Genomic DNA, 13,244 nt, shown 5'->3' on the forward strand with positions numbered 1-13,244 from the left:
CCCACACCATAACACCTCCTCCTCCATGCTTTACAGTGGGAACTACACATGCAGAGATCATCCGTTCACCTACACCATGTCTCACAAAGGCACAGCGGTTGGAACCAAAAATCTCCAATTTGGACTCTAGACCAAAGGACACATTTCCACCGATCTAATGTCAATTGCTTGTGTTTCTTGGCCCAAGCAGGTCTCTTCTTCTTATTGGTGTCCTTTAGTAGTGGTTTCTTTGAGCCATTCAACCATGGAGCCAGATTCACACAGTCCCCTTTGAACAGTTGATGTTGAGATATGTATGTTACTTGAACTCTGTGAAGCATTTATTTAGGCTGCAATTTCTGAGGCTGGTAACTCTACTGAACTTATCCTCTGCAGCAGAAGTAACTCTGGGTCTTCCATTCCTGTGGCGATCCTCATGAGAGCCAGTTTCATCACAGCTCTTGATGGTTTTCAAAGTTCTTGAAATGTTCCATGTTGACTGACCTTCATGTGTTCAAGTAATGATGGACTGTGATTTCTCTTTGCTTATTTGAGCTGTTCTTGTCATAATATGGACTTGGCCTTTTAGTTTTGATGTCTTCACTATTATTCTACAATGTAAAAAATAGTAAAAATAAAGAAAACCCCTTGAATGAGTAGGTGTCCAAACTTTTGACTGGTAGTGTATGTACCCAGTAGGTCCCTCAGGTCCTCTGGCACTGGCCTTTTAACTATCCCAAAGCCTAGGACCAAGAGGCATGGGGAGGCAGCCTTTAGTTACCATGCCCACAGCCTCTGGAATAGCCTGCCAGAGAACCTGAGGGGGGCCGAAAATGGAGGACATTTTTAACAGAGATCTTAAAACACACCTTTCTTTCCCCTTAGGGTGCCTTTTCAGTCTTTACCTTTTTATTGTTATTCTTTAGTTTTTTTTATCCACTTATGTTTCTGTTTATTTACATTCATTTATATTTGTTTTTCCCTGTGAAGCGCATTGCGTTACATTCATGTCTGAAATGTTCTATATAAATACAGCTTGATTTGATTTGATCTCACGTTAGCAAAGAACCATTTCTGCCGTACGTTACACACATCCAGGATCCGCTGCCGCAGGCGGGGTTGTTCAGCCAGTCTCCATCAAGGTCCTTCTTGTTTGGAATGTCCTCAACCTTCACCAGGCTGATCTCAGCATCTCTCTCAAGTGCTAGAAAGAAAATGGGAGGTTTTGTAGAAAGTGTTGCAAACATAAAGAAAGATCTCATTTTTTTGTGATGACAGGACAAAAAAAAACCTACAGACATTACACAAATACACATTTATCCCCCCACAGGACCTGCTTACTTAAGTAAATATTAAAGTAATGATTTTATACTGCCAAGTGTTGCAGTCCATATATGGGTCTTTCTATAAATAATGGAGACAATGTGTGACATTGGGATCAAATTTTCAAAATGGTTTGAAACAAAAAGGATTCACATGCAGTTCCACATGTGTACTTAGTGGAATAAAAGTGAATATTTGCAAATTGGTCCATAACTTATACAACAAAATAGGCCTAGGACTATACTTCTTTAATTAAGCAGGGCTCATACAGATATTGGCAAGTCAAATTCAAGAACTTTTGGGGACTTTTACATGCATTTAGGAATATATATATTTTTTGGCCTTGCCAATGCATTAATATTCAACTTATTATTACATTCTAAAATATGTGAAATGTATGTGGACATTGCCTGACTGAATAGATTGGATGCATACATTGCGATTTTTCTGTAGCCTATGTTGCCGACCCAGCCAAACATAATTCAGCCATGAATAGCGGTGGCTTTAATCTCACCATTTAAATCTCATAATCGATGTCATTATAATGAGAAAGTGACCAAAATAAGTTCGTTTTTAAAATTTGTAATGGCCTAGTAGGCTACTTGAATTTCTGAGCTCCAAATTCAAGTTGGCTACTTTAAGCCCATTGTATTGTTTAAAATTGCAGGTGTAACGTGGAAAACAAAATGTATTTGTCATGTTATTTCATTACCAGATTATATTGTGAATAAGCCCACCAGGCTATGTAATTTGTTGTCATTATATCCAGAATAATTAATAGGAATAGCGTTGGGTGTTGCGCGATATCCAGGCTCTGTCGTAGCTGGCCATGACCGGGAGACCCATGGGGCGGCGCACAATTGGCCCAGCGTCGTCCAGGGTAGGGGAGGGAATGGCCGGCAGGGATGTAGAGCATGGCGTTTGCAACGCCAGGGTTGTGGGTTCGACTCCCCAGTATGAAGAAAAAAAAAAAAGTGTAATGTAAGTCGCTCTGGATAAGAGCGTCTGCTAAATGACTAAAATGTAAAATGTAAAATGATTAGTCTATCCTACACAATTGCTCACAGTAGACTGGGGTGTCCAATCCTAGGCACAAAAACATATTAAAACATGAACTCATTACCTTGATGCGTTCTCTGTTAAATCTAACGATTAGAACGGTTAGAAGCATTCGATTTAGCAATCGCATACATTATTTTGGATTTGTGTGCCAATGAAAACGGGTTTCATGCTGTAACATAAGGATACACGAAATGTTACACTGCATTTTTGAGATCTCTATACAAAAAAAATAACTGTAGGACAGCTACATCCAGGATTCTTACAGGGTTCAAGTCCAATGTCTAATGTAACTGATTAATGCTTAATATGATACGACAACTTACACTACCATAAATGCAAGGACAGAAAAATAATGTTTTATGTCACACAATTTTTGGTAAATCGGTCAAGACACCAACCATGATAAAGGGTTAAACATAGGTCTTAAATCAACTCATTCATTTTTATTGAATATAGCTATGATCCCCCTTGTACCTTACCTTAATGACAAAAAAAAAGGCAGATTATTATCAATGACTTATCAACAGCTGTAACAAGTTATCTAGTATAGAAAATCCTCACTGGTATCCAAGTTTATAGAAATACCCATATGTTAATATTCTAGGGTTTTGCACCATGCAGTCTAGAGATTGACAGTTAAAGTTGGGCAATGATGATCCTCTGAAAAATGATCCTCTGCCTGTATGTTAAATTCAGCGAAGTCATAATTAAGCAGCAGCACATTGTGTAGACATGGGATGGATTTAGGCAAAATGCCTGATAATGATGAAGCCACAGATTGCCTAAAGGAGAAAACCTCTGGGCAATCTTAGACCATATGAATAAATGTGCCAGGAGTACCCTGGGGGCAGAGCATACAGACAGAGGTTGAGTTTATGTTCATCTGGAAACGTTTTTTTGGAATCGGATAACTCATACTGGCAAAATTGTAGTGGGTCATTTGGTAATTAGGTTTCTTGATGAGAATGTAATATTGGACCAGACAGTACTCCAGTTAATATCTACTGCTGGTATATCTATGTTCCATTTTGAATAGACTGGTAATATGTTGGTTTGAGTAGGAATATTTATAATTTGGAGACTATGCCCTTACTTACCCTTGAGGTCATTATTTTGTGGATAGGATGAGATGATCAGAACCCCAGGGTACTCCATAAGCACCTAGAGCAGAACGAAGCTGCAAATAAAAGAAAAATGAAGAACCAGGCAGATCGTATTTGCTTTTTCAAGTCAGGGAATGCACGTAGACTGTCCACAATGTCAGAGAGAGTATGAATTCCCCTCTCACTCCAAACTGGAAAAGATATTGGTTGGCCAACCAAGAGGAGATTGTAATTATTAATAATATATTTACAACGGTTCCCCATTGAACTCCATATTGTAAATATTTACATGATGATAGGGCCAAAGGTGAGTTTGGCTTTTTTGATAGAGATGTTGGAATATACCAGATCTTGGAGCCTGTACAGCTTTGCTAAATTCTCCTAGAGGGGGCTCCAGGTCACTGAGACATTGGGGTTCAACCACACACGTAGTGGGCGCAGAATAAAGGCCCAGAAATATAATTTCAGATTGGGGAGATTTAGGCCTCCAGAACACTTCTGTCTTTGTAAAGTGGACATTTTCCCCTCTATATACATTTGGAAATCAAAGTGTGAAGTTTCTTCCAATATCCCAGCGGCGGTGAAAGGGGAATCATAGAGCTGTAAAAGTTTATCTGAGGAAGTATATCCATCTTAATAGAATTTGTGCTATGAGACCATCTTTGTAGGTCTGATTGTTGTTTGTAAACACTATTAAAATTGGTAGTGGTGATGATCTGTAAGGACGGATGGATGTCAATACCTAGGTATTTGAAATGGCTTACTATTGGAATGTCAGGGGACAGGGAGGTATTTCTCATATCGGAAATAGTGCGGATTTGGCCCAATTAATTTTGTAACCTGAGATTGAACTGAAGTTTTTAAAGATATTGAGAATGACAGGTAGAGAACGAGGAGAATCTCCAACATATAACAAAATATAATTAGCATAAAGGGATACAGTGCCTTGCAAAAGTATTCATCCCCCTTGGCGTTTTTCCTATTTTGTTGCATTATAACCTGTAATTTAAATGGATTTTTATTTGGATTTCATGTAATGGACATACACAAAATAGTCCAAATTGGTGAAGTGAAATGAAAAAAAATGACTTGTTACAAGAAATTCAAAAAAGTAAATAACGGAAAAGTGGTGCGTGCCTATGTATTCACCCCCATTGCTATGAAGCCCCTAAATAAGATCTGGTGCAACCAATTACCTTCAGAAGTCACATAATTAGTTAAATAAATTCCACCTGTGTGCAATCTAAGTGTCACATGATCTGTCACATGATCTCAGTATATATACACCTGTTCTGAAAGGCCCCAGAGTCTGCAACACCACTAAGCAAGGGGCACCACCAAGCAAGCGGCACCATGAAGACCAAGGAGCTCTCCAAACAGGTCAGGGACAAAGTTGTGGAGAAGTACAGATTGTTGGGTTGAGTTCTAAAAAAATATCTGAAACTTTGAACTTCCCACGGAGCACCATTAAATCCATAATTAAAAAATTGAAAGAATATGGCACCACAACAAACCTGCCAAGAGAGGGCCGCCCACCAAAACTCACGGACCAGGCAAGGAGGGCGTTAATCAGAGAGGCAACTAAGAGACCAAAGATAACCCTAAAGGATCTGCAAAGCTCCACAGCGGGGAGATTGGAGTATCTGTCCATAGGACCACTTTAAGCTGTACACTCCACAGAGCTGGGCTTTACGGAAGAGTGGCCAGAAAAAAGCCATTGCTTAAAGAAAAAAATAAGGCATGTGGGAGACTCCCCAAACAAATGGAAGAAGGTACTCTGGTCAGATGAGACTAAAATTGAGCTTTTTGGCCATCAAGGAAAACGCTATGTCTGACGCAAACCCAACACCTCTCATCACCCCGAGAACACCATCCCCACAGTGAAGCATGGTGGTGGCAACATCATGCTGTGGGGATGTTTCTCATCGGCAGGGACTGGGAAACTGGTCAGAATTGAAGGAAAGATGGATGGTGCTAAATACAGGGAAATTCTTGAGGGAAACCTGTTTCAGTCTTCCAGAGATTTGAGACTGGGACGGCGGTTCACCTTCCAGCAGGACAATGACCCTAAGCATACTGCTAAAGCAACACTTGAGTGGTTTAAGGTGAAACATTTTAATGTATTGGAATGGCCTAGTCAAAGCCCAGACATCAATCCAATTGAGAATCTGTGGTATGACTTAAAGATTGCTGTACACCAGCGGAACCCATCCAACTTGAAGGAGCTGGAGCAGTTTTACCTTGAAGAATGGGCAAGAATCCCAGTGGCTAGATGTGCCAAGCTTATAGAGACATACCCCAAGAGACTTGCAGCTGTAATTGCTGCAAAAGGTGGCTCTACAAAGTATAGTTATGCACGCTCAAGTTTTCTGTTTTTTTGTCTTATTTCTTGTTTGTTTCACAATAAAAAATATTTAGCATCTTCAAAGTGGTAGGCATCTTCTGTAAATCAAATGATACAAACCCCCCAAAAAATCAATTTTAATTCCAGGTTTTAAGGCAACAAAATAGGACAAATGCCAGGGGGGGTAAATACTTTCGCAAGCCACTGTATATGGTGGTCAGAGTTGTGAGCAGTGATAGGAACATGTGTGAACTGACAGACTGCCTGGGCCAGGTGTTCCAGTGATAAAGCAAATAATAAGCTGCTGAGAGGACATCCTTACCTTGTCCCTCTGGCAATGGGAAATTGTTTAGAACATACACTGAGTGTACAAAACATTAGGAGCACCTTCCTAATATTGAGTTGTACCTCTTTTTGCCCTCAGAACAGCCTAAATTCGTCAGGGCATGGACTCCACATGCTGGCCCATGTTGACGCCAATGCTTCCCACAGTTGTGTCAAGTTGACTGGATGTCCTTTGGGTGGTGGACCATTCTTGATAGATACACATGGGAAACTGTTGAGCGTGAAAAACCCAGCAGCGTTGCAGTTCTTAACACACTCAAACCGGTGCACCTCGCATCTACTACCATACCCTGTTCAAAGGCACAAAGCTTTTGTCTTGCCCATTCACCCTCTGAATGGCACACATACACAATCCATTTCTCAGCTGTCTCAAGGCAAAACAAATCATTCTTTAACCTGTCTCCTCCCCTTCATCTACATTGATTGAAGTGGATTCAACATTTGACATCAATAAGGGATCATAGCTTTCACCTAGATTCACCTGGTCAGTCTACATTGCATTTGGAAAGTATTCAGACCCCTTCCCTTTTTCCACATTTTGTTACTTTACAGCCTTATTCTAACATTGATTAAATTGCCCCCCCCCCCTCAATCTACATACAATACCCCATAATGACAAAGCAAAAGCAGGTTTTTAGAAAGTGTAAAAAAATATATATATATACAGTACCAGTTAAAAGTTTGGACACACCTTCTCATTCTAGGTTTTTATTTTACTTTTACTATTTTCGAATAATAGTGAAGATATCAAAACTATTAAATAACACATATGGAATCATGTAGTATTATATTTGAGATTCTTCAAATAGCCACCCTTTGCCTTGATGACAGCTTTGCTCACTCTTGGCATTCTCTCAACCAGCTTCACCTGTGACTTGAACTCTGTGAAGCATTTATTTGGGCTGCAATTTCTGAGGGTGGTCTCTCATGAACTTATCCTCTGCAGCAGAGGTAACTCTGGGTCTTCCATTCCTGTGGCGGTCCTCATGAAAGCCAGTTTCATCATAACGCTTGATGGTTTTTGCGACTTTACTTGAAGAAACTTTCAAAGTTCCTTACATTTTCCGTATTGACTGACCTTCATGTTTTAAAGTAATGATGGACTGTGTTCATAGTTTTGATGTCTTCACTATTATTCTACAATGTCAAAAATAGTAAAACAATAAAGAAAAACCTTTGAATGAGTAGGTGTGTCCAAACTTTTGACTGGAAGTGTATCCTTATTTACATAAGTATTCAGACCCTTTGTTATGAGACTCGGAATTGAGCTCAGGTGCATCCTGTTTCCATTGATCATCCTTGAGATGTTTCTACAACTTAATTGGAGTCCACCTGTGATCAATTCAATTGATTGGACGTGATTTTGAAAGGCACACACCTGTCTATAAGGTTCCACAGTTGACAGTGCATGTCAGAGCAAAAACCAAGCCATGAGGTCAAAGGAATTGTCCGTAGAGCTCAGAGACAACGCCCCACTATGCTGTTTACTTTCTGCATCTACATCATATCGCTGAGTCTACCTTTAATAACATGTATATAAATAATGTTGCCACTACATTTGCTGTATTATTATAGCCAGTAATATTACTGTTTACTGTGATATTGCTTATTTCAGGGAAAATTTGCAGTATCTATTAGTATTCTAAAGTACACTGAACAAAAATATAAAACGCAACAATTTCTAAGATTTTACTGAGTTACAGTTCATATAAGGAAATCAGTAAATTGAAATAAATTCATTAGGCCCTAATCTATGGATTTCACATGACTGGGAATATATATATGCATCTGTTGGTCACAGATAACTATTTATTTTAAGGTAGGGGCGTGGATCAGAAAACCAGTCAGTATCTGGTTTGACCAGAATTTGCCTCATGCAGCGCGACATCTCCTTCGCATAGAGTTGATCAGGCTGTTGATTGTGGCCCGTGGAATGTTTTCCCACTCCTCTTCAATAACTGTGTGAAGTTGCTGGATATTGGCGGGAACTGGAACACTCTGTAATACACGTCGATCAAGAGCATCCCAAAAATGCTTAATGGGTGACATGTCTGATGAGTATGCAGGCCATGAAACAACTGGGACATTTTCAGCTTCCAGGAATTATGTACAGATCCTTGCGACATGAGGCCGTGCATTATCATGCTGAAACGTGGTGATGGCGGTGAATGAATGGCACGACAATGGGCCTCAGGATCTCCTCACGGTATCCCTTGACTGGAAGAATAACTATAAAGGATTTTTGTTTGGGAATAACTGGGCCAATACATTGTGGAACATTCATAGAGAAATGTATTATGTTGAACAAACATGCCTCTCTGACATGTGGAATAAGGAATCGTGTCAGCTGTATTCATTATATTTCTATATGCAACTTAACACGTTGTTAGGCCACCTTTTATGCCTGGTCTTGGCCTTTGGGAGGACCCGTGGACAGGAAGGGGTTAATGGCCAATGTGATTATCCGGATCTTGTGATCCAGAGCTGAGCCATGAATGAGTGCCTTTTATGTGCAGTGAGCAGACTTCATCTCAGCCAGTAGAGCTGCCTGAAAACCACCCCACTACACATCGTGGTGAGTTGGATCAAATGGAATGATTACCTGTATATAGATCTATTTATGTGCTATATGTATTGTTTGTGAAATCATGTTTGCCTATTTGAGCTGACCTACTTCTATGAATGTTCCTATGTATCTCTGACAAGTTTGAGAGAGAGCTTTTCTGCACCCGTGGTGTCATGACGATTCAGGTTGTTTTTTAAGAGTTGCTGACCATACAACCTTAGCTTTTCATAGAATGTTTTCAATGGCAAGATTTAAAGATGTTTGTAGAACTATGAGAAGGCTGATCGGCCCAGAGAAAAACATTTCACTGAGGGAATTACCTGCACAGGCATTTGGTCTGGTTTTCTGACAGAGTGGGTCATTCATAGCCTCCTGAAATCCAATACCTCAGCCCTGATCTAATGGTGAAATGACTTTCTTTTAACACATGACAACAGGCACAGCTGTTGACCTACTGTATGCTACAAATAACAATCATTAGGTGAACTGAATGATAACCAACCACATCGCTGGCGGTAAACTACTGTATTATGTTCCTCTGGTCAGACCATGTTTGGATTCTGTTAATGTTTTTTTTTTTACCAGTGTAGCAGTGCTGTATTCACTCATGTCAACATTCCAAAATTCAAGATGTACCAACACCTCTCAAAGGTGAAAAATTGTTATACATATTCAATTTTGGTCCTGAAGGTCTACTGCAGCTGCTGGTTTCCATGCAATCCCTCTGATGAGTGACTCACTCAGATCTGGGACCAAATACTATTTGAAATCATTTCAAATACTTTAGATGTGCTTCATTGAGCATGCCTGTTGCAATGGAACCAATAGAAAAGTCCCAAAGGTGCAAACCCCACCCATATAGCAACCCAGGCAGGCTGAAGCAAATGCTCAAAGTATGTAAAAGATTTCAAATAGTATTTGAACTCAGGTTGCCCTGGGACATCAGCTGAATTAACTATCTTGTCAGTCAATTATATGTACAATTCATCTGATGTTTGGGTGAGCGATTAGCATTTTGTCTGCTTGTTTATGTTTAACTCCTGAAAAAGGGGTTTTGGTAATTAGTACTCTCAATAACTAAACCATGATGCCCTTGTCGTTTTGATTTGAGGGTGGATATTGGGGATTACCGAGCCATGTATCTGAATCCCCTGGTAATCTGGCTAGTTGGCACCGAAGAGTGAGGTGCTTGGAGGCTGTAGCTCGGCCTCTTGGCCATGGAGACAGGGGGGCCTCCTGCTGCACCAGGCCAGCCTGGCCAACCCGGTCAGCCAGGCCCGGTGCTGGGGCTTCGGAGTCTCTCCTTTGCCTACCAGGGATTGCTAGAGATCCCCTACGAAGTCATACTAGCCCAGCGAGACACCCTGGAAGTGTTGGACCTCAGCTACAACCTGCTGGAGGAGTATCCTTCTGCTATGAGCCCTATAGAGACAGAGGCAAATACACACATATTACATACACATGTGCTACACACACACACACACACACAATCTCTCTTGTCAAAACACACATACACATCTGAAGTCCATCTCTCTCTTTCACGCACAAATCAGAGACATGCTATGCATGTGTACTATACTATTAACACACAGTCTACCTGGCAATGTTTCTCCTTCACTCAGCTGCCAACGGAGCCCAGCTCTCCTGGGTGAACTGGAGAAGCTCAGTACTCTGATCCTGGACTGCAACAGCTACTCGTCCCACGTCAAGTTCCCCTACATGCCTAGTGTCACCACCGTGTGGATCAACAAGAATAAGATCGGCAACCTGCCCATCTTCGTTGAGGAGATCCGAAGCAAGTTCCCCAACATCAAGTAAGACTGGCTTTTACTGAAGTCATTGGGGCAGTGTGTGTTTTTGCTTGGGTGTAAGTTTCTGTTGAAGCCAACACCTTTGTTGTTATCATTCCAAACTGCGTTCAGTAGGGTGCAACATTGTGGAGCATTGAACAGACATGTTAATACAATGTTCAAAAAACATGAGAGCATAACACAAAGACCATTTTCAAGTTTCAAGTTTTAATGTCACATGCACAAGTACAATGCAGTAATACATATTAATGTAGTCCTAAAAGCAACATAAGGTAGAACAAAAACACACAAGAAATAAGAAGAACACAAGAAAGTAAGTAAACTCTATACAGGGTTAGTTCCAATACCATATTTACAATGTGCAGGGATACTGGAGTGATAGAGGTAGACATGTACAGTGCCTTGCAAAAGTATTCATTCCCCTTGGTGTTTTTCCTATTTTGTTGCATTACAACCTGTAATTTAAATTGATTTTTATTTGGATTTCATGTAAAGGACATACACAAAATAGTCCAAATTGGTGAAGTGTAATGAAAAAAAGTACTTGTTTAAAAAAATTTGAACAAATAAATAACGGAAAAGTGGTGCGTGCATATGTATTCACCCCCTTTGCTATGAAGCCCCTAAATAAGATCTGGTGCAACCAATTACCTTCAGAAGTCACATAATTAGTTAAATAAAGTCCACCTGTGTGCAGTCTAAGTGTCACATGATCTGTCACATGATCTCAGTATATATACACCTGTTCTGAAAGGCCCCAGAGTCTGCAACACCACTAAGCAAGGGGCACCACCAAGCAAGCGGCACCATGAAGACCAAGGAGCTCTCCAAACAGGTTAGGGACAAAGTTGTGGAGAAGTAAAGATCAGGGTTGGTTTATAAAAAAATATCAGAAACTTTGAACATCCCACGGAGCACCATTAAATCCATAATTAGAAAATGGAAAGAATATGGCACCACAAAAAATCTGCCAAGAGAGGGCCGCCCACCAAAACTCATGGACCAGGCAAGGAGGGCATTAATCAGATAGGCAACAAAGAGACCAAAGATAACCCTGAAGGAGCTGCAAAGCTCCACAGCAGAGATTGGAGTATCTGTCCATAGGACAACTTTAAGCTGTACACTCCACAGAGCTGGGCTTTACGGAAGAGTGGCCAGAAAAAAGCCATTGCTTAAAGAAAAAAATAAGCAAACACGTTTGGTGTTCGCCAAAATGCATGTGGGAGACTCCCCAAACATATGGAAGAAGGTACTCTGGTCAGATGAGACTAACATTGAGCTTTTTGGCCATCAAGGAAAACGCTATGTCTGGCGCAAACCCAACACCTCTCATCACCCCGAGAACACCATCCCCACAGTGAAGCATGGTGGTGGCAGCATCATGCTGTGGGGATGTTTCTCATCGACAGGGACTGGGAAACTGGTCAGAATTGAAGGATTGTTGGATGGCGCTAAATACAGGGAAATTCTTGAGGGAAACCTGTTTCAGTCTTCCAGAGATTTGAGACTGGGACGGAGGTTCACCTTCCAGCAGGACAATGACCCTAAGCATACTGCTAAAGCAACACTTGAGTGGTTTAAGGGGAAACATTTACATGTCTTGGAATGGCCTAGTCAAAGCACAGACCTCAATCGAATTGAGAATCTGTGGTATGACAAAGATTGCTGTACACCAGCGGAACCCATCCAACTTGAAGGCGCTGGAGCAGTTTTGCCTTGAAGAATGGGCAAGAATCCCAGTGGCTAGATGTGCCAAGCTTATAGAGACATACCCCAAGAGACTTGAAGCTGTAAATTCTGCTAAAGATGGCTCTACATAGTATTGACTTAGTATTGAATAGTTTTTTTGGGTCTTATTTCTTGTTTGTTTCACAATAAAAAATATTTAGCATCTTCAAAGTGGTAGGCATGTTGTATAAATCAAATGATACAAACCCACAAAAAAATCAATTTTAATTCCAGGTTTTAAGGCAATAAAATAGGAAAAATGCCAAAGGGGGTGAATACATTCGCAAGCCACTGTATAAGGGTAAGGTGACTAGGCATTTAAGTGTTGTTGTTCGACCTCTGGATGTTTTTACTTAATTTAGGATTGTCAGCATGATGAACAATGAAGCAGCACCCAGCTACTTCAATGGAGGGAATCTAGACCAGTACATAGACTACAGGTGAGCTTGAGTGAACACAGCTGATACACTAAAGCTGCACCTTTTTGATCAGATGTCTTTTTAGATTTAGATGAGAAGGATGTGTTGTGTAACCTTACAGTCATAGGAACATGACATGATTCTATATCTCAAAATAAGTTCGTTGAAATTGTGTGATTTACAGTACATTCGGAAATACATTTTGTTAGGTTACAGCCTTATTCTAAAATTGATTTCAATCTACACACAAAAATACTTGCGGGTCGGTTTTGGAACGCGGGTCGCCTGTTGCCGACCCCCGCTATATACCAGACTTACTGTCCCTCATCAACATGTTCTGTCATTACTACAGTATGAAATTATGTGCTTTATGCTTTTTGTGTCTCGCCCACAAACATGATCCTCCTCTGGCCACACAGGCAGTATGTGATCAGTCAGATCCCAAGCCTGAAGATCCTGGATGACGCTGAGGTTTTGGATAAAGAGAGAGCACAGGCTAAGAAGACCTATAGGATGCAGAGGACCAGAGAAGGCAGCAAAAGGAGGAAGGAACTCCATCATTGA

General features: G+C 40.7%; 1 protein-coding gene across 1 annotated transcript; it reads left to right on the forward strand.

The window, feature by feature from the left end:
• Positions 1 to 9,939: 9,939 nt before the first annotated feature.
• LOC311112889 (leucine-rich melanocyte differentiation-associated protein-like) lies at positions 9,940 to 13,244 on the forward strand (the record flags this gene model as incomplete). The annotated part of the gene is made up of 4 exons (XM_084156029.1): positions 9,940 to 10,124; positions 10,345 to 10,536; positions 12,624 to 12,701; positions 13,100 to 13,244. 4 exons carry the CDS (start codon positions 9,940 to 9,942, stop codon positions 13,242 to 13,244), a joined length of 600 nt encoding a protein of 199 aa, XP_084012155.1.

The sequence above is a fragment of the Coregonus lavaretus genome (assembly GCF_964263955.1).
Source record: "Coregonus lavaretus genome assembly, chromosome: 39".
NCBI classification, from domain to species: Eukaryota; Metazoa; Chordata; class Actinopteri; order Salmoniformes; family Salmonidae; genus Coregonus; species Coregonus lavaretus.